The sequence below is a fragment of the Elephantulus edwardii genome, unplaced genomic scaffold, assembly GCF_000299155.1.
Source record: "Elephantulus edwardii isolate Elephantulus edwardi_28Jun2011 unplaced genomic scaffold, EleEdw1.0 scaffold00032, whole genome shotgun sequence".
NCBI lineage: Eukaryota > Metazoa > Chordata > Mammalia > Macroscelidea > Macroscelididae > Elephantulus > Elephantulus edwardii.
The window spans coordinates 6,863,672-6,887,527 of NW_006399782.1; the positions used below are offsets into that span (position 1 = coordinate 6,863,672).

General features: G+C 48.9%; 1 protein-coding gene across 7 annotated transcripts in view; it reads left to right on the forward strand.

Annotated features, from left to right (window-relative positions):
* The window catches only part of MYLK (myosin light chain kinase), a 312,184-nt gene that overhangs the window by 188,264 nt on the left and 100,064 nt on the right, over positions 1-23,856 (forward strand). For all 7 annotated transcript variants that reach the window (XM_006884219.1, XM_006884221.1, XM_006884222.1 and 4 more), the window contains 3 exons: positions 376-639; positions 10,006-10,122; positions 22,192-22,278. In XM_006884219.1, coding sequence (XP_006884281.1) covers positions 376-639; positions 10,006-10,122; positions 22,192-22,278 — 468 coding nt within the window. The remainder of the gene's footprint in view (positions 1-375; positions 640-10,005; positions 10,123-22,191; positions 22,279-23,856) is intronic.

The window sequence follows — 23,856 nt, forward strand, 5'->3', positions numbered from 1 at the left end:
AGACCCTGAAACCTGTGGGTAATGCCAAGCTAACCGAGACCCTGAAGTCTGTGGGCAATGCCAAGCCAGCCGAGGCCCTGAAACCTGTGGGCAATGCCAAGCCAGCCGAGACCCTGAAACCTGTGGGTAATGCCAAGCCAGCCGAGACCGCCAAATCTCTGGTCAACATCAAGCCAGCCGAGACCCTGAAACCTGTGGGAAATGCCAAGCCAGCCGAGACCGCCAAATCTCTGGTCAACGCTAAGCCTGCTGAGATCCTAAAACCCGTGGACAATGCCAAACCTGCTGAGACGCTGAAAGCTGTGGGCAATGCCAAGCCAACCGAGACCCCAAAATCTCTGGCAAACGCCAAGCCAGCCACAACGCCAACACCAGGTGGGAAAGAAGACCTCAAGGAGGATGTTAAGAATGACGTGATGTGTAAGAAGGGGCACACAGTGGCCTCAGAGAGCGAGAAACGACCAGAGAGCCATGGGGCAGCCCCAACCTTCAAGGAGAAGCTGCAGGACATCCATGTGGCAGAGGGTGAGAAGCTGCTCCTCCAGTGCCAGGTGACCTCTGACCCCCCGGCCACCATCACCTGGACGCTGAATGGAAAGACACTCAAGACCACCAGGTTCATCATCCTCTCCCAAGAAGGTAAATGAGGGCCTGTGTGGGGGAGGAGGGGTTCTGTCAGGCCGTGGAGCTTTCTCCGGTCCTCTTGATGGCTCCTCGTGGCTTGGGGTGAAGTGCCTGGCTTCACTTCCTCCCTTGCCCACAGGAGAGATAGACCACCACTATCCCCAGGCCCAGGAACTTAGAGACCCTAGCTGGGTGGCCTTGGAAACAGAAGGCGGGCTCGGCTCCTGGGAGTCCGAATTGACTCAGTGGCAGTGAGTGAGGGAATGGAGTGAGTGCCTTGGAAACATAGTCTGTTCCTGCAGTTGGAGACAGGAGTCTGGTCCTGGTGACACACGTGCACATCCTTGGCATTGTCTGGTGGAGCCAGGGGCTCCCCCACCTGTGGCTCCTCAGAGTAGCCTTGGGCCTGAGCTGATACTGACAGCATGGATAGACCTGTTTGCAGATTTGGAAACTGCTGGTCACGGTAGCCAGGGCCCAAATGTGGGCTCTGAGCTGAGAGCTGCTTAAAGCAGCGTCTTCAGTTTGGGGAAGGATGAGCAGTGACAGGGTGGCATGGACTGTAATTTGGGGCCAAGAGTAATTTAGGGTCAACAGTCTTGATAGCACTGTGGGTTTGGCAAGACCAGGCAGGGAAGCCGGCAGTCCAAAACAGCCCCTCCAGGGCTCACTCACAGGCCGATGAGCTGCTCGCTTCCTAATTTGGATGAGACTTTTGTTTGTTGGTATTTCACATTCTTAGGTGGTGGGAAGAAGGGGGAGCTCTAGATCATGCTGTCTGTGGCCTTTCGGGGTACAGAGTTCTCACAGGGGCCAGTTTATACCTGGAGAAGTGGCAGAGATGAAAAGGATACTTTCCTTGGGCCTTCAACTTAGTTCAAAGTGTTTATGTAAACCTCAGACCTGGGGGGGCACTCTCAGGCCAGCAGACATTCAACAGACACCCCATTCTAGAGGCCAGCATGGGGCTAGGTCACAGAGCTAGGACAGAGTCCTGGCTGGGCCTGAGGCTGATGCTGGTGGCTCTGGACAGCAGGGTTCAAGGCAGCTTCCGGGAAGTGGCATTTTACCGTTGGTGGGCAGAGGGCAGCCATGATAGAGCAGGAGTGGGCAGGTCCTGGACAAGTCCAAACCGACTGAGACTTCTGAACCCCTCACTCCCCCACCGTGAGTACACCTCATCCTCCCCTGCTCCCTCCCTGGACCTCAGAGTGAATCTTTCCTCATAAATACTGGAGTGGACCTTCTGAAGACATTTCTCCCCTCAGCTCCTAGTGAAGTTTCATGCTGCACCTCAGACAGTAACTCTGGAGCCCTGAGCCTTTCAAACCTAAGTACTGTAGTAGGAAAGGGGAAATTGGCCAGCAAAGAGAAAACTATTTTCTTTTTTTGCTAATAGGTTGTCACCTAACCTGTTCATAGGATGTTTCTGGATTGGCTGACCCTCCAGATGTCATCCTACGCACCTCCCTGCCTCTGCTAGCTTGGCCTTCCTGAGGCCCACTCAGAATGAGCCTTGAGGGGAGGGCTACCATGCTGGGCTGAGATGTCCAAGGAGACTGGCTGTCACAGACTGCTCTGTCATTCCTTATGGGACCCTTTCAGGTGGAAAGCCCTTATCAAACTGATCTCAGACCCTGTCCAGAAAGAAGCATTTCCCACCATACCTCCTGGTGGTCTTTCTGGACAGAATGGAGGATGGGCACTGTTATCCTGGGAAGATGTGCAGCCCCACAGACCTGCACAAAGTGAGGTGGTGTCAGTCCATGGAGACAACTGCAGGACAGCTCCCCAAAATGAGCAGCTGCACTGAGACCTGCATGGGGTTTAACCCCAGAGCCTTGAACGGCCACTTCAAACAATCTACTCAGCTGAGTGATGTCAGGTAGGCCCCAGCCCTGGTAGAAACTCCTCTTCACCAACTTTCCCCCCAGAACCCTGGGAGCCTGTTTTATCTGCTCTTCCTTGAATATTAAAGCACATAGAGATCCCAACTACTCCATCATTACCTGTCAAGGAAACCACATCACAGAGATGGTGTAAAGCAGGGGAAGAAGAAAAGGTTACAGGAAAGGTCGTCACAAGACGTAGAGAACAGAAGGGCAACTGAGGGCGTTCATGAGACAGTCTCCATCCATATTTACAAAAATACTCTAGATTCTTTTTCAAGCTAATTTTAAAACTAAGAATAGCTTGCCTTTCACTGAACCGTATGCCCTAGACAGCTTACCCTCCTCAGCCTCAAGCCCTCACAAATACTTAAGTGCCCATATCACAGGGGGTGTTAAGTACTGTCTTCACGGTTGTGCAGCTCGTGGGCAGCAGAGCTGGGATTTGAATGCAGGCAGAAGCCTAGACCAGTGTGCCAGGATGTGTCTACTTAATCTCTATTGAAATGTCAAAAGACTGGTAGCCCTAAGCAATCTGTAATGATAAGCTCCTGAAGAGCATTATCAAAGGCAAATGCTTGGAGCTACTAACTCTGTACTAACACGATTACCAGTTGTCAAAAGAGACTGGTGGTACCCCTGCCTCATCAGGTGCTCGGTATTTTCAGTACAGTGGAGGAAGTGGACTTTGAAAGGACCTGTCTGATCTTGCTACACTATGGGAGAGTGCCTTGCTCAAAATACCAACCCCATCTCTGTACCTTCTCTATCACTTCACTGCCCTCCACACCTTCACACAGGAACCCTAAGAGAAAGCCTGTCCTTAGCCCTTATCAGTTACCACTTCAGCAGATGCAAGGCTTTCCTGAGAGGTGAGAGGGGCTCTCATCTCCATAGACCTGGAAAAAGAGGACACGTGTTCATGGTGATAAAACTGCACCAGCCAAGTGTCGATGAGTCAGGATGTGCTGCCACAAATAGGAGAAAGAGTTGTGTGCAGGGTCACTGGGGAAGGTTGGCGGTGAAAGAGCCAGACCGGGAGCTGCACTTGAAGCCCAACTAGGGTCTGAGACTAGCAGAGGCTGTGAAGGTCTGGGTCCCAAGCAGCGGAGGGAGACCAGCAGAGATCCAGGATGTAGGCCTGCTCTGACCTGAGGAACAGAAGAGGAACGTACGACCAGAGTTTATCATAAGCTATGCTTAGACACTCAGTTTTGAAGACACTAGGCTACTGTATGCACAAAACTGGCTTTAAGGGTTTTGATTGACTCTATATCCAAGACATGGATGGTGAAGAGATTAAGATAGTTAGCAGGTTTCATTTGCTTGACTCCACAGTCAACACTCTTGGTATCAGCAGCCAAGAAATCAAGAGACGAATTGCATTGGGAAAGTCATCTGTCAGGGAACTCTCAAGAGTACTGAAGAGCAACGACATCAGGCTGGAGACTAAGGTGCGCCTGATCCGAGCTATAGTCTTCGCTATCCCTTGTTATGCGTCAGAGAGTTGGACAGTGACAAGGGATGATAGAAAGAGAATTGATCCCTTTTGAGCTGTGACGCTGGAAAAGAGTATTGACTATACCATGGACTGCTAGGAGAACAAACAGGTTTGTCCTGGAGAAGGTGAAGCCAGAATGCTCCTTGGAGTCAAGGACTCTGAAGCGTCATCTGACATACTTTGGGCATGTTGCAAGGAGGGACTGGTCCTTGGAGAGGGACATTATGTTTGGGAGATTAGAGGGACGGCGCAGGAGAGGAAGACCCTTGAGATGGATCGATTCTGTGATTGAGGTGGTGGGAGTGAGTGTGTCGGAGACGGTGAGGTTAGCACATGATAGAGCAGGGTTTAGGGCTCTTGTACATAGGGCCGCTATGAACAACATATCCAAGACACTGTTAAGAAAGTGAAAGAGAAATAGGGTGAGAGTAGCCTAGAAGACAGATGGGAAAGAACCAGTTGAAGAGGCTCTCAAAAACTCATGACCATGAAGTCAGAACTGACTCCTAGCTTACCTTCCAGAAGGTTTTCAGAGGCAGTAACGTCCATGAGACACTGTCCAGCTTTCTCCCATGGAGCAGCTGGTAGATTCAAACCACCTGCCTCTGGGTTGACAGCACAGCTCCCTATCCACGGGGTCACTAGGGTTTAAGTAAGAATTGTCCTTAGAAGGGCCTCACAAAGAGGTGGGGTGGAAGAAAGAAGAAGAAATGGAAGTGCACCAAGTGTTGGCGTCTGGTGCCACAGACACAGTGATAGTGTTGGTGGGAAACGAAATAAGATGGTTTGAAGTGGTTTGTAGAGGAGGCTGAGGCAATCCACCCAGCACCCTCCTCCGGGTGGCCTGCCTTCTGGACCTGGAATCCTTGCTCCGCAGAGCCCTGTGCTATTCCCCTTCTAAGGTCAATGTTCACCTCCTTGTGCTCACCTGCTCCTGTGTGCACCTCCTGCTGGTCGAGTCTAGTGTTCCGGTTTCCGGGACACTTAGCTGTAGCTGAAGTTAGGCTCACCGTCTGCAGGTTCCCTGACACAGGAAGACTTCTCTGTCTCATTGAGTACCAGGGAGAGCGAGATAAGGGATCCAACTGCAGTGGATTGGCATGGGCTGTAGTTCTCAGAGGGACAGATGGACTTGTGGGGGCGGCATCCTCTTCCTGCATCTTCCCCTAGCTGCAGGGTACACAGTGCACCATGTGCCTGTGGGGCTGTCCTGCCATCCGAGGATGGACACCTCGTCCACCACCTGGGAGTCTGGGCTCTTCAGTCTTGGCTTGGGTGAGATGCAGTTGTTACTTGAGCCAAGAATGGCTCCCCTAGCACTAAAATTCTGTTCTCCTGACAGGAGCTTATATCATTTTTTTTATTATTATTAAATTTTATTAGTTTTAATGAACATTTACAGGGATTTTGGGTTTTCATTCCTTCATTGCTGCACCATTCTCTCTACCCTCCTCCCCAGTTTGTTCTTCTTCCCCGCCATCCGAATGTGTGTTTTAATTGTCCAATTGCCACAGTGCTTGTCAAAGTCAGTTCTGATTAATCTCCTTTGTCGGTGTGTCCTTTGCCATTCCCTATCACTCCTCCCTGAGAGAGACTTCACCCTGATTCATAAGGAAAAGGGGATGGCGTATTCTCTTAGCTACTTCCTGCTGAAAAGGGACGCTGTGGGTTTCAGGGTGAAGAGCTTCTCTCACTACTCTAAAGGGCCCCTTTGGCAGTAGGAAACACATAGACTATTATGGAGATTGATTTTGGAATTTAGATGCACTCTTACTGATTGTGCTTGGCCGTACATGTTCATATCCTTGAAGATGTACCATGGGGGTGTTGCAACCTAGAAGACACAAATTTGACTAACAAGTTATAAGTACATGAGTCAAAAATTATGGAAAAGTAAAAGAAAGGATTCTTTCATTGTTTTACAAACCCTCCCCCAGGTCCCCTCCACCATGTAGCCCTCGCTCTAGACTCCTGTGATGACAGAAATACCCAGTTATATATCTCTTTTAAACAGTTTTCTCCCTCCTCTGTTTCAGTGCAGTATACATTATTGAACCCATCTTACTCACCCCGAGGTTAGTCCCATTCTACAACAGTGGCATCATGTAATATTTGTCCTTTTGTGACTGGGATATTTCACTCAGCATAATGTTCTCCAGAGTCAACCATTTTGAATAATATTGCATGAGTTCCTTGTTTTTTAATGCAGCATAGTATTCCACTGTGCGAATATACCACAGCTTCTCTAGCCATTCGTTTGTTGATGGAGGAGCTTATATCATGATGCCTCATTTCCTTGTCTCTAAGCCAGGCTCCATCCACTCCTTGACAAAACATGCCTCACAATCTAATAATGGGGATCCATTGTTGTTGTTGTCAACTGATTATTCATTTTTAATTGCCTTCCTGTGGAATCTTGTGAGCCATTTAAAAAAAAAAGTGAAAAACAAAGCTTACAGAAGTTCATCCCCTAAAACACCAGGCATATACTTACTGTGTGAGATGCTAGTCCAGTCCCTTGAGCTCTGTACATAAACCACTTAAAGAACTGTTGCTATTAGGCACCATCGAGGTGGTTCGTAGCTGCCCTCTGACAGCAGCTCTGAGCCTTGCCCTGGCCTGCTCCGGTCCACTGGGGTGGTACTCACTTGGAGGGTGCTCCTCTCTTCCACTGACCCCCCACCTTTCCCACCTTTCTCTCTTCAAGGGCTGATTCCTCCTGAAAATATACCCAAAGTTACTAGAGAAATAGGAATTCTGTTTTCTTCTCAGAAACTGTGTTCTCTTTTCCAACATTCGGTTGTATTCTATTAAAATGTTCCTGACCTTTTCTTGCACAGACACTCTGTCAAATCACCTGCTACAGAAATGGACCTTTGTCAGTCTCGGAATAGCAAATATTTATCTTACTGTGACTACATTCCAGGCTCAGGAAAGACATTCATTTGTACCAGAAATGGTCACTGTCCCCAGCGCGTGCGCGTGGGAGACAAGCGTGTGTGGCACCCATGGTCTTGTGAGAAGCGCTGTGGTGGAGAGGAGCTCAGGGGGACCTGAGAGCATGGAAGAGGCCAACCAGAGCTGGGAGATTTAGAGGGGGTGCTCAGGAAGGCACCACCCCTAAAGGCAGCAGCATCCCGATTGGGAAGGAGCTGCCATGTTGGGCTGGGGCTGCCAGCAGGACCAGGTCAAAACTTCTGCTTGAAAGCAGCCTTGGGGCAGAGTCTCTGGAGCTTTAAGCTGCTGCCTCCACCACTCCATCCTCTTTCTCCCCTCTCTGTACACACTCAGGAAAGAAGAAAGACAGGGGAGACATCAGACGAGACATGAGACTTTGGAACACTGGCTGGCTGGCCTAGCCAAGCTGTTCATTGAGTCCCTTGTTCTGTTGTGCCTTCTCCCATCCCCCAAGGCTTCCCTCTCAAAATTCCCCACCAAGCTGAGGCCTCTTTAAAAAAAATTGCTGGGAAACGTTTTTTCTTCTTGAGGTCAGGAATGAACTATCCCACAGGAAATGCCAGATTCTTCATCTGGGGTAGCTGAGCCTTGGAGCCTGCCTGCGGCCCCCTCCCTCAGCCCACGCCTCAGGCCAGGGGTCCTGGCTTGTGCCGCTTGGAAAAGTCCTGCTAGACCTGGAGTGGGTGGGGAAGGGGTGCTGCCATCCAGATGCCCCACTTCTGGTAGCCTCATTGCTGCCTTCGTGGAGTGGGGTTTTGTTATGTTGGTTTAAGTCTAAAAGCAGCTGAAGAGGGGGTCATGAAACTGAAAGCAAAAGGATGTGGACCGGATGTTTGTTGTGAGTGGGGTATCTGCTCCCAGAGCCATTGCCCCAGACTGAGGAAAAGGGGCACGGAGGGGTCAGCTGCCTCTAAGTCTTGAGTTTGGACACAGAAATCTCATTACTCAACTGTTCTCTTAAGATGGATAGAAATTTTTTTCTCCTGAAAATACTTATCCCATCCCCCTACACCTCTGCCCAAAGTCTGACTTTCATGACAAACTGCTAGGAAATCTGACCTGAAGACTATGTGACATAGGGGACCCTGTGCACCCCAGACCCGCCCACTGCCCAAGGGAAACACAGGACACCCTTCCCTGAGGAGTGGGACCAACTGTTGTTGAGAACAGTACGCAGCAAAACACACGCCAGTGCCCAACAACCTCTACACTGGTTATCTTCTTCAAATTGTGCAGCTCTTCTCACCCTCCTTTTCTAAGTAGCTCCTCCCCTGTTGACATGAGCCCCCTCCTTCTCCCTCCCTCTCCATATGCTGCTTTCTGTCTGTCCTTTCGAGTTGCTGTGGTCAGTTAGATGCTTCAAGATGGCTGTTGCTATTATGTGCCATTGAGTTGACTCCAACCCACTGCGACCTTGTGGCTAACAGATCCATGAGCACAGTGCCCGGAAGAGTAGAGTCGTATAAAATAAAGAATGCTGGAGTGGGGAGAGGGGCGCATCAGCCCAGAGTCATTTGTAGGACTAAGGTTGTCTAGTTTCAAACATGACCCAGGTGTCAAAAAATGTAAAGGAACCTTGACTTTGTTTCACCTCAGTGAGACTCTGGCAGTGTTGATAGATCCTTCTTCTTCTGGAGATGTTGTGTATTTGATGGTCAAGTCTGTGACTGGCTTTGGGCGGAGCAGTGGCCGTGCTTTCTGAGATCAGAGGACCTTTTGGGCATGAGCCTCTTCTCGGGCCATCCTGGCCTCACGGATGCACCCGTGACCCACACAGCTCTGCCTCCCTGTGCTTCTGCCGCGGGTGGAGGGGTTACAGCTTTGTGGGGCAGGTTGACTGAAGCCGGGGACTGCAGACAGCAGGATCCATGTGCCTGTGGCTCTGGAGATCCCCTGCTTTTTGTGTAGCTGACACAATAGGGGCAGCTGTGGGCAGGACGTCAGATGTTGGCTTGTTTGTGTTCTCTGAAGTCAGGAACTCAGAGACGCCTGACCTTGTGCCTCAGCCACGAGGCAGTGTCCTGTGCTGGGCTGTCCTCATACCCTGACTGGAATCTCCTGCCCTAGAGTGCCCTGGATTGTTAAGAAATAGCCAGTTTGGGGTAAGGCACTAGGATGGGCAAGGGACAGGCACAGGTCCTCAGTGTTCCCAGAATGATTGCTCTTCCCCAGCCAGACCAGGACAGATATGCTGGGGCCAGGGCGATCCACACAGAAGTCCATGGAGAAAGCTGCTCCCATCCTCTCTGAGGTGACATGAGGGAGGCCCCAAGGTGCCCTGGCCCACATCCCTGCTTGGCATGATTCTTCAGCTCACACACCTTTCCTGAAGCCAGCTCTGGCTCTCTGGGTATGTATCACCTTTCTCTTCCAGCAGATTTTCCCAGAGGCCACTGCCCCGGCTGGCTCACAGTTCTGTTTGACAAGAAGCTTTCCCAGAGGCACCCTGGAAGCTGGGCAGAGTCCTCTCAGCTGCCCCTGCACCTAACAGGTCTACAAACCTGTGCCTCGTGCTTTCTCTCCCCAGTAACACCTAGTGTGGGTCCTGGATCCGTCTGAAATTGTGTCGTATCAGATGCTGCATTAGGGACCCTGGTGGTGTAGTGTGTTGAATACTAGGCTGCAAAACACAAGGTTTGTAGTTCAAACCCACCAGCTGCTCTGTGATGAGGCAGCCTGTTTGTCTGTAAATATTTCCTTCCTCAGAAGCTCAGCAGAAAGTTGTCATGAATCAGGATCCTCCTGATGCAGTTGGTTTGGGTTTTGGTAGAGATGCAGACTCTTTTTCTCACTTCTGTGCATTTCTTTGATGTCTTATGTAAGAAGCCTCTTTAGAAGGGAGGGCTTCAGGAGAGGGCATATTTAAAAATCTATGTTGGACGTGGGCTGTCAGCAGGAACAGCCCTGGCATTGGTGGACAGAGGGGCTTGATTGCCACAGGATCTTTGTCTCTGGGGCATCAAGAATTGGGTGCCCCTGTCCCCGTTGCTTGAGGGGAATCGGTCTGCTCAACAAGTCTTCTCTCCTTCCCAGGCTCACTGTGCTCCGTGTCTATCGAGAAGGCCCTGCCCGAGGACAGAGGCTTATACAAGTGTGTGGCCAAGAACAGCGCCGGCCAGGCTGAGTGCTCCTGCCAAGTCACCGTGGACGGTAGGTGAAGCCCACCCATCACACACACACACACACACACACACCGTTTCTCAGCCCCTTCCTGGCCCACCACAGCTAATAGTACTATACCCAAGACTGCCTCTCTGTCTGAAGACTTTCATTTTATGGATACCAAACAATCTTGAACAAAAACGAGACAGGAAGGAAAAGGAATACTTGACTTGATCACCCCCTGAGGCCTCGAGGAGCTGGTCACCTTATCACCCCTCATTCAATCTTTACACCCCCACAAACATGCAGAACCTTGCTGAGCTGAGCAGGCAGCCAGGGCACAGGGCAGAAGAACAAAAGGCACACCCACAGGAAAAGGACTAAAAAGTATACTACAAGCTGCACCAAGCGAGTGTCAACACTGGCAGGATAAAGCCCAAGTTCGTCCTGAGGGCTGGTGAAGAGCAAGGAGAGTGGGGTCCATGTGGGGAGACTTTCTCCAGAAGGTGAGCTGGGCTGAGGCGTCAGGTCGAGGGGACAGGGCCTGTGCCGGATGGAGAGGTGATAATAACTCATCTGAGAGAGGGGTGGACCGCGGGAGAAGAGCCAGGCTGCCAGGATGGAGTGGAGTTTCCACCTTGGGAAGGGGCACCCTCAAGCTGTGAGGAATTTGGAGTGGTCATAAAAAAACACAACTAGATTCTTTCCAAGTTCTGCCCACGTGGGATTCAGAATTAAAGACTTGGACATAGAAAGAACCTTGCTTGAGATAATTTGGACGAACACCCTCATTTTACAGACGAGAGAGGTGAGGCCACCCAGAGGGGACATGTTTCTGTCCATTTAGGGCAGATCCAGGGCCAGAGCCCTGTCTAAGGACTCCCAACCCACTGTCCTTCCTTTTTATTTTTGTGCTTGCCTAGAACTGTCTAAAAGGGAGTTTAGGGAAAACAATTTATTGCCCTTGAAATGCCTGGTTAATAACCATTAGTGACATATTAAAAACTAGTGTCCAAATAAGGCATCTCTGGGATCAGCTTTGTTGTTCTCCTGACTTGGGAACGTGACTGCTGGCGTTCTAACCTGTTTCACTGTCATTACAAGAGCTACAACAGCTTTTGTCCCCATTCTGAATGCTCTAATAAAATTTCCTGACTAGAAGGAAAGCTGAGGCTTTTTATTATAACGAAGGAGGGGGAGGAACTATTAAAAATATCTTTTGGGACTTAGGGGCAAGAAGATCAATGGCAGTGTGAACTAAATAGTTACCAGCCAGCAGGAAAGCTGAGGTGGTTGTTGGGGGTGTGTGTCCTTTTAGTCACATGAGTCACAGGACAGATCTGACAGGTTTGCAACCATTTCAGAGAGGGGCTTGAGACACAAATTTTTTTTTTATTAATACTAATTTGTTTACAAAAGTTGAATACACTGTTTTTCACAAGAGATTTTTTCCAATTTCCCTCACCCCCCCCACAACCGCATGATTAATCCCCCACTACACATCCTCATCCCTCTGCTTCCACACACCCCCACCTTGTATCTTCATATTCATTCAACAATAATGGTTTTATAGATTTGTCCTTGTGGGACTGAGTTAGTTCACTCAGCATAATGCTCTCCAGTCCCTCCCAAGTTAGGTAATAATTTACAATATCATTGCTCCTGCATGCTGTGTAGTATTCCATTGTGTGAATGTACCATAATTTCTCAAATCCATTTGACTGTGGTTGGACATCTGGGCTGTTTCCATGTTCTTGCGATGGTGAATAATGTTGCTATGAACAATGGTCTACAAGTCTCCATTTTTGCCTCATTTTCTTAGGGTATATTCCAAGCAGTAGGATAGCTGGGTCATATGGAATTTCCATGTTCAGCTTTTTGAAGAAGCATCAAATTTCCTTCCAGAGTGGTTGTACCATTTTACAGTCCCACCAACAGTGTATAAGAGTTCCTATCTCACCACTGTCAAACTGCCACTACTACTGGAGTGAGATGGTACCTCATTGTGATTTTGATTTGCATCTCTCTAATTGCCAGTGATTTGGAGCTTTTCTTCATGGAGACACAAATTTTTGAGGCTGGAGGAAAGGAGAGGGGTTGCTGCTGATGACTTCTGGGTCCCTGTTCACCTGGGCTGCCACCTCGCTGCCCCACGTACCCGTTAGGTCCTGTTGCTCTCTACGCAGGGCTGCTGATTTTTTTCCAAAGATCCTGTCGCTCTTTTCTTGTAGTTGTTGTGAGGTGCTGTCCAGTCAGCTGTGTCTCATGGCAGCCCTGTGAACAACAGATCCGACCCCTGTCCTATCCTGTGCCGTCCTCGTCATCTCTGACACACTCGCGTCCATTGGCTGCAGTCACTGTGTCGATCCTTCTTGGTGAGGAGCTTCCTCTCCAAACCATAGAGTCAGTTGTAGCTCACAGCCACCCTTTATTGAATCCCTAAGACTGTAAATATTAACTGAGTTGATGGCTGTCTTTCTCCTTAAGGAGTTGCCTCTAGTGGATTCTAGTCATCACCACCCTGATAGCAGCCCAACCTATATGCTAATAAGGTGATCGCTTCAGGCCCTCAGCCTCTTGTTTTATCTTCCTGGCTGGCTGGAGGCAGGAGGGCTATTCATTCTCCTTATAAGCGAGATTTCAGCACTTTTTGAGAAACAGCAAATGGTTTGTTTATAAAACCCAAAACTTTGTTTTCAAAATGAAATTTACTTTCCCTCTACAAAAGACATTTGAGGATTCTTTCTTTCCTTTCTTCTTTACATTTTTTTGGACTTTATTATAGGACTTATGGGACTTTGTTTTCCCAGATGGTCTTCCTCTGGTAGATTCCCTTGCTCTCCTAACTAATCTTAATATCCATCATTATTTACCTCTGGTTCCTTCCAAGAGGCCTGGGGGTTGGGGTGGGGAATGGGAGGTGCTGGCCTCAGGCTCCAAATTTAGAGTCTTGATGATGAAGGCAGACCAGCTGAGATAACAGAACCAACTCCCAGTTAACTAGGATTTGGGTTGTTTAGTGTATTCTAAGAGAGCTCTGGTGGCCTGCTGGTAAGAATCTCCGCTGCAATCCCAAAGGCAGTCATTTTGAATCCTCCAGCTGCTCTGCGGGAGAAGGATGGGCAATTTCCTTCCATGAGATGACTGCCTCTGAGAACCCTCCAGAGGGTCAGCTATGGGTGGGTTCAGACTCCATGGTACACAACAGTGTATTCAAACGACAACAAGAACCCCTCTACCCTAATTCTGTTCCCTGTGGTAGTTTATTAGCGCCCTGCGTGATAAATGGACTTCTCGTCACACTTAACTTTATTCCTTCATCAAGAGCCAACTACAGGCAAATAATAAAGAACTAGGGAGCTCTGGTAGCCTAGAGGGTAAGGAGTTACGCTGCTACTCCAAAGGCAGGCGGTTCAAATCCACCAGCCCCTCTGAGGGGAAAGGATGAGCAGTCTCCTCCAGTGTGATTTCCAGCCTCTAGAAGCCCGCTGGAAGGTCAGCTGTGAGTTGGTTGGGACTTGATGGCATCAATCAACATACAGGCTTGTTAACTGGTCCTCTTCACCCTTCAGGACCACTGGCCTCCTGGGTGGGCCCCACTGGGCTGTGTGAGGTTCTTGTCCTCTCAGGTTCTCCTGATCCCCCCAGACAACAATACCGAACTTGGAGATCCCAGTGGGTCTGTGTGTGCCTGGATCTTTGACATGATCAGCAGCGTCCACGTGTGTGTGCTTTACAGCATTTTTCTGAAGAGAGGATCCATGAGCTGTAATCACATTTCTCTAGTGGACGACGTACCAATAGACTTCAAGACCTCATTTTCCACATAGTGTTTCCCCTAACAGTACACATAAAGAGAGGTAACCTTTATAAAGCACACCTGGCTATTCCAATCAAGCTCTTTAGAGCTTATATCCAAAGAGAAAAAAGGTGCCTTGGTGCCCTTTCCTGGCATTTATCAGCAGAAAAATATAAGCTTGTGCCATGGAGAAGCCAGAAGACTCGCTTAGGAACACGGAAGTGACCTGGGGTGACTGCCGTAGCCAGAGACCCTTGTGTATTTCTCATTTTTAGTTTATGCAGGACTTGAGCAGTCTCGTCTCTGTGAAAAAACCGGAAATCAGTGAGGGTTAGAGTCGCCTTCTCAGATCAAACACAGGTCAGGTGAGCCCAAATGTTTCTGACTCTAGAGCCCATGGCCTCTCCCACAGTGCATTATATGTGTTACCCTGGTAGAATTTGAACTCAGATGTGTATGGCTCTGAAACCTGCGTGCACCTTTACCATGACCTTCTTGGAGTAAGCCTTCTTTTTCAGCCACTAAAGGCCAAGGGCACCTGGCCACAGCTTAGGCATGGCCAGCTCCCCTCCCAGTGGGGTCGGGGGCTGTGGTGGGTCGATGGAAGTGGTAGGAGCTGATATGCCTGTGGGACCTCTTTGAAAATTCATTCATTTCCAGGTTTATACATATTTTAGTGCTCACCCTGTAGCAGACTTTTACTAGGGCTAGTAATAAAAGCAGGAAGCCAAACAAGAAGTTCCTGCTTTCAAAGAATGTCCCTTCTAGTGGGAGAAAGGCAGTAGCATAGATGAACAGATAAATCATGTGATCTCAGGTAGTGTAACGTCATGTGCTATAAAGAGGATAAAGCAGTGGGACGGGGAGTGAGCGCAGTATTTGGAGAGAGCAGTTGCTATAGGTCTCTCTGAAGCTACAATTGAATAGCCATGAAAGGGATGAAGGAAGGAGCCACAGAAGTTAAGAGGTAAGAGAAAACAGAGAAGTGAGCTTCTAAGGCACCCTGGGAAGTGTCAGGAGGTCAGGGCAGTGGGAACAGTACACAGAGGGCAGAAGAGTGGGCAAGGATGTTGAAGAGGACCAAGAGTGAGATTTTATTCCAAGTGTATGGAGTTGGCATTGTAAGGTGAGGAGCTTAATCACATGTTTAAAGGACCACTCATGTAACTGCTTGATGACTAGACCAAGGATGGGTGAGAGAGAGGCCCAGTGGAGAGGTTGCTGAGGAAGTCCAGGGAAAAGACAGTGGTGGCTTGGACTCAGTGAAGTGGTGAAAGATCTAGGCAATGGTTCAACTCATCATTTACTTTGATAAAGAATCTGGTAGGATTTCTGATGGAGTAGGCATGGAGAGAGAGCGTCAAGGGTGACTTGGTTTTCGTGGGAACTGTTTGCTGAAATCAGAATGTGGATGGTGGGGAGCAATCAAGGTTTTATGTATGTGACATTTCAGATATCCATTTACTATCCCTGGTGGACTAGGTGACCTGTTGGCACCAGGGTTTAAATGTTGCAGTACTGATCCGAAAGGTGGAGGTTCGAACCCACCAGGCTCACCACCAAAGATGAGGCAGGCTGCTCATTTATAGATTTACAGCCTTGGAAACTTGGTGGGGCATTTCCGCTCTGTTCTGTTGGATCACTTTGAGTTAGAAGTGACCTGTCACCACAGAGTTTGAATATGTGACATCAGCAAGTGTTCATCCTTAAGTCGTGGAGTCCTGGTGGCTCCGTGCACTTAGCATGGAACCAAGAACTGAAATATTAGTAATTCTAACTCAACTGCAGGAGAAAGATGACACAGTCTGCCTTTCCACCCCACTAGGCTTCCAGCCTTGGAAACCCTTGGCCATTCCCCTCTGCCCTGTAGGGTCACTGTGACTGGAATTGCCCAGGTCATGGTGGTTTAGTGTTGAGAAGGGAGCCCTTGTGGCACATTGCTTAAAAGCTGATGTTCACACCTGTGGGTTACACTCACCAGCTGTTCTGTGAAAGGAAGATGTGGCAGTCTTCCGGTGTAAAGATTGACACCCTTGGAAACCCCTCTGGGCAGTTCCACTCTATAGGGTCACCCTGCATCCAAATTGACAGCCAATAGTAGAGTTGAGGAAGGAGTTTTGGTGCAGAGGAGGGTTTGAGGAGCCCTCCACACTATAGAAATTACGTAATGCATTGGGCCTGAATGAATCCCTGTGGGCGGATGTGGATGGAAGCAGGAAGACGAGGCCCTCCAGCTGAAAGAAAGTCAGCGAGGGCTATGAGGAAACAGGAATGAAAAGAGATGTCCTAGGAGCCAAATGAGAATTCCAAGGAGGAAATAGTCTTGATCCATGTGTCTTGTGCACCTACTGAGTAGGGTAGAACGTTTCTGAACATTGGTCATTGGTCTTGATGACGTAGAAGGCAGCGGTGAGTTTTCAAGAGCGCTTCAGAGGAGAGGTAGTCACAAAGGCTTGACTTGAGGCACTTGCTCAGGTTCACCCCGTGTGTGACTAGCTGAGTTAGGAGTCAAACCCAAGCCTGGACCCCTAGCTGCTGCTATCCACCACCACTGTGGCCCCAGAGCTGACGTCAGCCCACCCTTCTCAGTTGGCCTCTGTCTTGTAATGCTCACACTTTCATATATGTTCCATATGTCATTACAGGTAGCTAACGTATATTGTTACTGTTGTGTAGCATTGAGTTGGAATTGATCCATAGCTGACCCTCCAGAGGGTTTTCAGAAGCAGTTACTCTCATGGGAGGAGATTGCCCATCTTTCTCCCTCAGAGCACTTGGTGGATTCGAACTGCGTGCCTTCAGAATTGCAGCGCAGCTTCTTTCCACTAGGCCACAAAAGTAAAATAAATAAAATGGCATTTTTGTAGGTCAAAACTACTTGAAGGAAAAAAAAACTACTTGAAGATTATCAAGTGCATATGGTTCAACCTGATACAAGCAAATATAGTACTTAGCTTCTGTTACATGCCAGGCATATAATAACTGCCCATTGTGGTCCAAAGGGAGCTGAACTGCTAATCCAAAGACTGGTCCTCTCTGCTGGTTCAAATCCACCAGTGGTCCTGAGAGTGAAAGATGGGCAATCTCCTCTGTGTGATTTAAACCTGCTGGAGGGTCAGCTAGGAATCAGTTCCCACTCAAGGGTAATAATGAATTTGTGTTTTGGGGGGTTTTGAAATGTCAGCTATTATTTTCTGTCTCCTTCCCTATTGAAGTCTGCAAACCTCATTTTAGGGAACCCTAGTGTCCTGGTGGATAAGTAGCTAAGCTGCCAACTCAAAGCACATGATTCGAATCTACTAGCTACTCCTCAGAAGAAAAATGAGAAATATCCTGTGCAATTTATGGCCTCTGAAAACCCACTGGAGGGTCAGCTGTGAGTCAGTTCTAACCCAAAGGCATATAACAACAACAGCAGCCTCATTTTCCTAGTGAAGAAAGTTAGTTCTTTGAAAGGGTCAGGATCTTACCGAAGGACTCTGAGGCACTCGGTAGGACAGCCAGAACAGAGCTCATGTTTCCTGACTTGAAATATCTCTATCATGCTAGCATATGAGCAATGGGCCATTCTCTCAGCTCTGCCCCTACATGGGGTTCCTAGCAGCCAGGCCCCTCCCAACAGCCTCCCAAGACCTTATTCTCCCTTCCTGGGGTTAGAGCCCAAGAAACCAACCTCTTGAGGAAGATGGGGGTGGGGGGAAATTGCTTCCCTGCAGGCCTTGAGCACAGTGCTAGCTAGCCCAGGAGTGGAAGAGGTGAGGCAATGGCCATATAAGGATACATTTTCCCTCTTCACGAAGCGCCCCCCGCTTCCCTACACCTCTGTCTTGCTGCTCCCCAGTCTTTAGGGGCACAGCCAGGCTAGCGAAGGTCGAGAACCCTGGGGCCCAGATCTACAAATGGGTTTGGTTTCATCATAAAATGATTAAAAGAGACAGAAAATACAAGCTGCTCTTAAACTTTTTAACTATTATTTTTATCCCCTGGGCAGCTGTGTGAGCACAAAGCTGGTTTTGATTAAGCGTGTGGTCCTTCCAGTCCACTTCTTGCCCCAGTTCTCACGGAGGGCCTGGCACTCAGCTTTCCCTCCACCTCCCTGGGCTCCAGGGTGCCCGCACTCCAGGGTGGCGCAAGGTCCTGAGTTTGGAAGGGGCTGGTTAGAAAAGGAAGCCCGAGCTCTTTTCTCCTGGCCAGATACTGTTATAGTTGAGTACCATGGGAGTCAGAACCGACCCATAGCTGACACTCCAGTGGGTTTTCAGAGGCAGTAAATCACACAAGAAGCAATTACCCATCCTTCTCCCACAGAGCAGCTGGTGGATTTGAACCTTGTACCTTTGGGTTGCTAGCACAATTCCTTACTACTAAGCTACCAGAGCTCTCTGATCAGGAAATAGAGCATCTGAAAGCAAAGCTATATGATCATCATATGGCCACTGTGACACACAGACAAAGCCCTTCCCAGGGCTTCATGGAAGTGAAGGATTCTAAAGCAGATTCAGAAGGGGTTGAGGGAATATGGCACCCAGGAGGAATGAATGGGTAAATAGGTAAATGGTTGAGTTTTGTTTTGCACTCCAGAGCAAGCACTGTTGCATGCATTCTGTCCTCTGAGCCTCCTGCCATCCAGAAGAGAAAAAATGCATACCTATCCCCTTTGCACAGATTTGGAAACAGAAACACAGAGCCACTCAGTGTTGTTTGCCCAAGATTACTGGAGATCAAGCCAAAGCTAAACCCCACATCTCTTGATCCTGCTCTGATGATGCTTGGGAAACAAAACTGAGCACAGTCAGAGCAGGACAGAAGAAATCTCTCATCATCTGCCTCCAGCAGCTGGCTCTCATTGTTTGCTTGTCAGTGCCTCAGTTTACTCGCCAGTGAAACCCCCTGATCCTCCTTTGCCTCCTTCTTCTCATGCGCCAGCATTCATCAGGAGTAAGGTAGCAAGGGAAGTGCTGCAGCCACGGAAAGCACAACTATCTACATCGTCTGCTGCCATTGTCCTTGGCCCTTGAGTTGGCTCTGCCTTGCAGGAGTCCTGTGTGACTAAGAAGAACTGCCCCATAAGGTTTTCTAAGCAGTGATCTTTACAGGAGCTGAGTTCTCAGTCTTTTCTCTCACAGAACTGCTAGGTGGGTTTGAACTGCCTACCCTACTGTTAGCACTGTCTTGTTTAACCAGTGCACCAACAGGGCTTCTGTATGCTCTGCACACTCGCACTCTTTTCTCTCTTCTCCTCTCTCCTCTCTCTCTCCCCCCCCCTTCTTTTCTCTGTCTCTCTTACAGACACAGACAGCCCCCCCATACACGCACATGTGTGCGTGCACACACGGCGGAGGAGTTTGCCTCTCTTTCTCCCCAGAACTTCTGGTGGATTTGAACCACTCAAGAGGCTGCAGACCACACCATCAGAGCTCACTAATCTCTCATCAAAATAAGCAAAAGCTTATTTTGTTGTTGTTATGTGCCATCGAGTCGACTATGACTCATAACGACCCTATGTACAATAGCTCTGAACTCGGCTCTATCCGGAACCAATCCCACTATCTCTGACACACTTACCCTCATTACCCCAGTTATTACGTCAACCCATCTCATTCGGGGTCTTCCTCTCCTGTGCTGTCCCTCGACCCTTTCTTTTAAATTATCGGCGGCTGTCAGAAGTGTTAATCTTGAAGGAAAGGAACAAGTAGTTCCCAGGACAAGCTAACCCATAGGCTCACCCCATGTTCTCGATTTAGAGCACTCCAGTGTGTGCCCAGCCCTCTAATATCACCACCACCTTGCTCAGTGCAACACACGTGCTCACAGAGCTTGAGAGGCTGGGAGTTTTCAACCTGGATGCACATTAGAATCGGTGGTGGAATTTCTGGAAAATACTCATGCTCAGATTCCTAACCAGACCACTTAAACCAGGAACTGCAGGGGTGAGGTAGCCAGGGGACACTTCTAATGCACAGCTGAGGCTGAGAACCAAATATATCTGTTCAGCTTATTATCCCTGAGGAATGTCTGCTTTTCTCCATGTCCCTATTGGAAATTGGGTGACCCTTAGAGAAAGAGCAGGACACAAACTTGGCAGTGCCAGCTCTGGATGATGGAGCCCTTGACCTGGGGCTTGTTTGCTCTTGGTGACAAGAGGAAGCCAACAGACGGGGGGAAGGGGACTCAGCCACGATACCAAGTGCTGCTTTAAGAGATTACTACCAGCTGGTTCCTCTGACCCATCCCCTGTCACGTGCTTGCTGGGAAGTTCTACTTGAACATCGAACGCCTGATCATTTCTGCTGTTAACAAGTGTTTGGCTTTTCGAGAGTGTTGATAAGAAATTGCCCCACAGCTCAGGAGACTTCTAACAACAAGATGCCCAATTTAAGTCTGAGCTGCCACCAAACCCTGACAGTGGCCGCATGGAGCTCCACCCCTGGTCACCTGGTTGCAGACTCAGGGTGAGTCAGTTCTGACTCTCTGGTATGCAATAACAACACTTTTGCTCTCTGGAGAAAGTGACCACGATGGATACCACGTCATCCATCCCATTGCCATTGTGTTGATTGTGTCGAGTTGGAACTGACTCATAGTTGACCCTCCAGTGGGTTTTCAGAATCAGTAAATTGCCTAGGAGATGATTGCGCATCCTCCTCTAAAGGAGCAACCAGTGGGTTCGAACCACCTGTCTTTGGGTTAGCATTGCAGTTCCATACCCACTAAACCACCAGAAAGTAGAGTAGAATCGACTTGTAGGGTTTTCAAGGCTACGGTCTTTATGGAAATGGGCTGCTTCATTACTCCTCCATAGAGCCCCCAGTGGATTTGAACCAGCGACCTTTTAGTAGCTGTGTGCTTTAAACCAACAGGAGGAGCAATGCATCCAGATGTTCTGCATCCACATGTAAGGGAAGGGCATGTCCCTAGCACATCTGCTCTGTGCCATTCATGCCCACCCCTCTCCTAGAGCCCCACCCAGGACAGAGCATGACAGGACTGTTAGCAGCCCGCCTGCCCCAGGACAGTGAGAGGCCCCTTCCTTCCCAGCCAAGCCACAAGAATGTGGCCCAGTCTCAGCTGGAAAGTCCCACCCGCTCCTTCCTCACTGAGCTTCCTCTCTTCTGGAGCAGGAAAAGGATGGACAGGAAAGGGGCTCTGAAAGGGAGGCTCCTGCCCAGCACTGTCCCCTAGGGTTGTTGGGGTATGGGGAGAGGAAAACCGGGCACAGTGACAGCAGTTCAGCCAGCTCCTTATCCCACCCCTTGGTTTCCCCACCACTTCATCAAGTCCTCTTGCCAAAGGGTTCAGAGAAGGCCTTTCCCACTGATCCCCATCCTCCAAGGATGTTTCCTTGCTGCCTCAATAAAGGAAGGTTTCTCTGACATTCCTCACACTTCCTTTCATTAAACTGGAAATAAGAGCATACAGTAGAGACCTCAGGGAGTGTGCGCACACCCCTTCTCCGTGTTTTCTTTTCTTCTCAGAAGGCTGGTGACAGAGGGTTCCCTTGGGTCTGCATTGGGGAAGAATCCCTGGTGGTGGTGCAAACAATTCACATTCTGCTGAAGGGCGCATGATTGCTAAAAGAAAAGTTGAAGTTTCATGCCTATCCAGAGGTACCTTGGAAGAAAGGCCTGGCAATCTAATACAAAAAGTCATTCCTTGAAAACCCAGTGGAACACAGTTCTACTCTGACATACACCTAAGGTCACCCATGAATTGGAATTAACTCAGGAGCAACTGGTAGCAGAAGTCTCCAGGATGGGTGCAGAGATCAGCACAGGGAGGACACCAGGAGCCAGTGCCCATCTGTGGACTGAAGTTTGAGGTACAGGCCTCTCGGGACAGAGAGCCCCCCTTGCAAGGACTTGGCTGCTTCATCTTCTGTGTTGAAGTCCCCTCTCTGCTCAGAGCCAGTGCTTAGGAGATCCAGAACATTCGACCTGAGCCAAGACCCAATAAAGGCAAAGGATGGGGAAGAAGTGAGCAGTGGGGAGATGACTCTCTTCTGACCCTGCCAGTTCCCCCAAGTGAGGTTATTTCTGGCAGTGTGAGCCTGCCACCAAGGGGACGGTGTTTAGCTTCCAGGATGGCCTGTGCATCCATCTTCCCAGGGGGACCGTGCTCTTGCGCCCTGATTTATAAAACCCCACAGAGCCAACACTCCTTCTTTGGTGCTCCGGGGAGCAGGTGCCGGGGCTGCAGGCTCTGTTCTGCTCAGTGGTCATGGGAGGGGGGCAGGGTGTCCAGATCTGATTGAGATCCCTCCCTGCTCACCTCCTAGGGCAGCTGTGACTGATAATTTGTTATGACTTGTTTTATTCCAGATGCTCCCGCCAATGAGAATGCCAAGGCCCCAGAGCTGAAATCCCGTCGACCTAGGAGTTCCCTTCCCACTGTGCTTGGAACAGAGAGTAAGTCATCTTGCACATGTACCAGGCAGAGGTGGGGGTACAGAACCCCCAGACTGAGACCCTCTTCTCCCTGATTTCACCCGCTCACCTTCACTTCTCCCAGTCTGGCTTCTCCCCATTACTGCCCCAGAGTGCCCAGGGAGCTCCCCATGACTTGGCCCATGACCTTCACTGAGCACGCACCTCTCTTCCCATTCTCTTTATGCTCACAGTAGGGCTGCACATCTCACCTCTCTCTCCTCCTACCCACGTATGTTCCCCCTCAGCCCATCATTTCCCTTGTCCTTTCTCACCAGGACCCCAGCAGAGCTGTTCCAAACTTCTCCTTAGTTGAGCCCATTTATCAGGTGGTGTTAGGTGCCACTGAGTCGATTTCAGCTCTTAGCTACCCTGTGAGAGGGAAGAGCTGCCCTGGAGGGATTCCTAGGCCATGATCTTTACAGAAGCAGACTGCCGGGTCTTTCCTGCAAAGCCGCTGTCTGAATTCGAACGGCAACCTTTCTGGTAGCAGCTAAGTGCTTGGTCATTACACCACCAAGTTCTTTATTCCTCTAAAAAGGAAAAGAACTACTGTCATTGAGTCAATTCGAAATCATGCAACCCTCCACTGATTTTCCAAGGCTATAAATTGGGAGACTGCCTGTCTTCTTCCTTTAGAGTGGCTTGGTCGATTTGAACTGCACACCTTTCAGTTAATAGTCTAGCACATAACACTCCACCACCTACATTTTTATTTTTGTTTTTCAAAATAAATTTTTATTTTATACTGGTTTGCTTACAAAGTTCCTATACATTGCTTTTCACATTAGATCTTTTTTATTTCCTTTAATCACCTCTCCCACTACCCATCAAATTGTGAGGCCCTATGACTTCCCCCCTGCCCTTCCTCATTCCTCTGTTCCTACCTCCTTGGATCCTAAAACACATTTTACTAATTATCTTTCTGTTTCTACAAAATGGTCTTATACTGTATTTGTCCTTATAGGACTGAGTTGGTTCACATAGCATAATGTACTCCAGTCCCTCCCAAGTTAGGTATTGATTTTCTAAATCATTGCTCCTGCATGCTGCACAGTATTCCATTATGTATTCCACAATTTCTCAATCCATTCCATTGTGGTTGGACATTTGGGCTGTTTCCATATTCTTGCAATGGTGAATAATGCTGCTTTGAACATTGGTGTACCAATCTCTCTTTGTGCTTCGGTTCTTATATTTCTGGGGTATGTCTTTTTTTTTCCCCCTGGGGTATGTCTTAAGCATTGGAATAGCTGGGTCATATGGAATTTCTATGTTCAGCTTTTTTTTTTTTTTAGAAAATGAAAAACTGGTTGGACCATTTTACAATCCCACCAACAGTGTATAAGAGTTCCTATCTAAAAAAAAAAAGTTCCTTTCTCTCCACATCCTCTCAGACATTTCTTATTTGTTCTCCTGTTCAATAGCCACTGCTACTGGTATACCACCTACATTGTAGCCCTGATGTTATCTCACAGTACTCCTCAGAGCCAATCAAATTCCATACAGAGTGTCTCCAGCCCCCAACAAACCTTTGTAATATGTACTTCTAGGGGCATC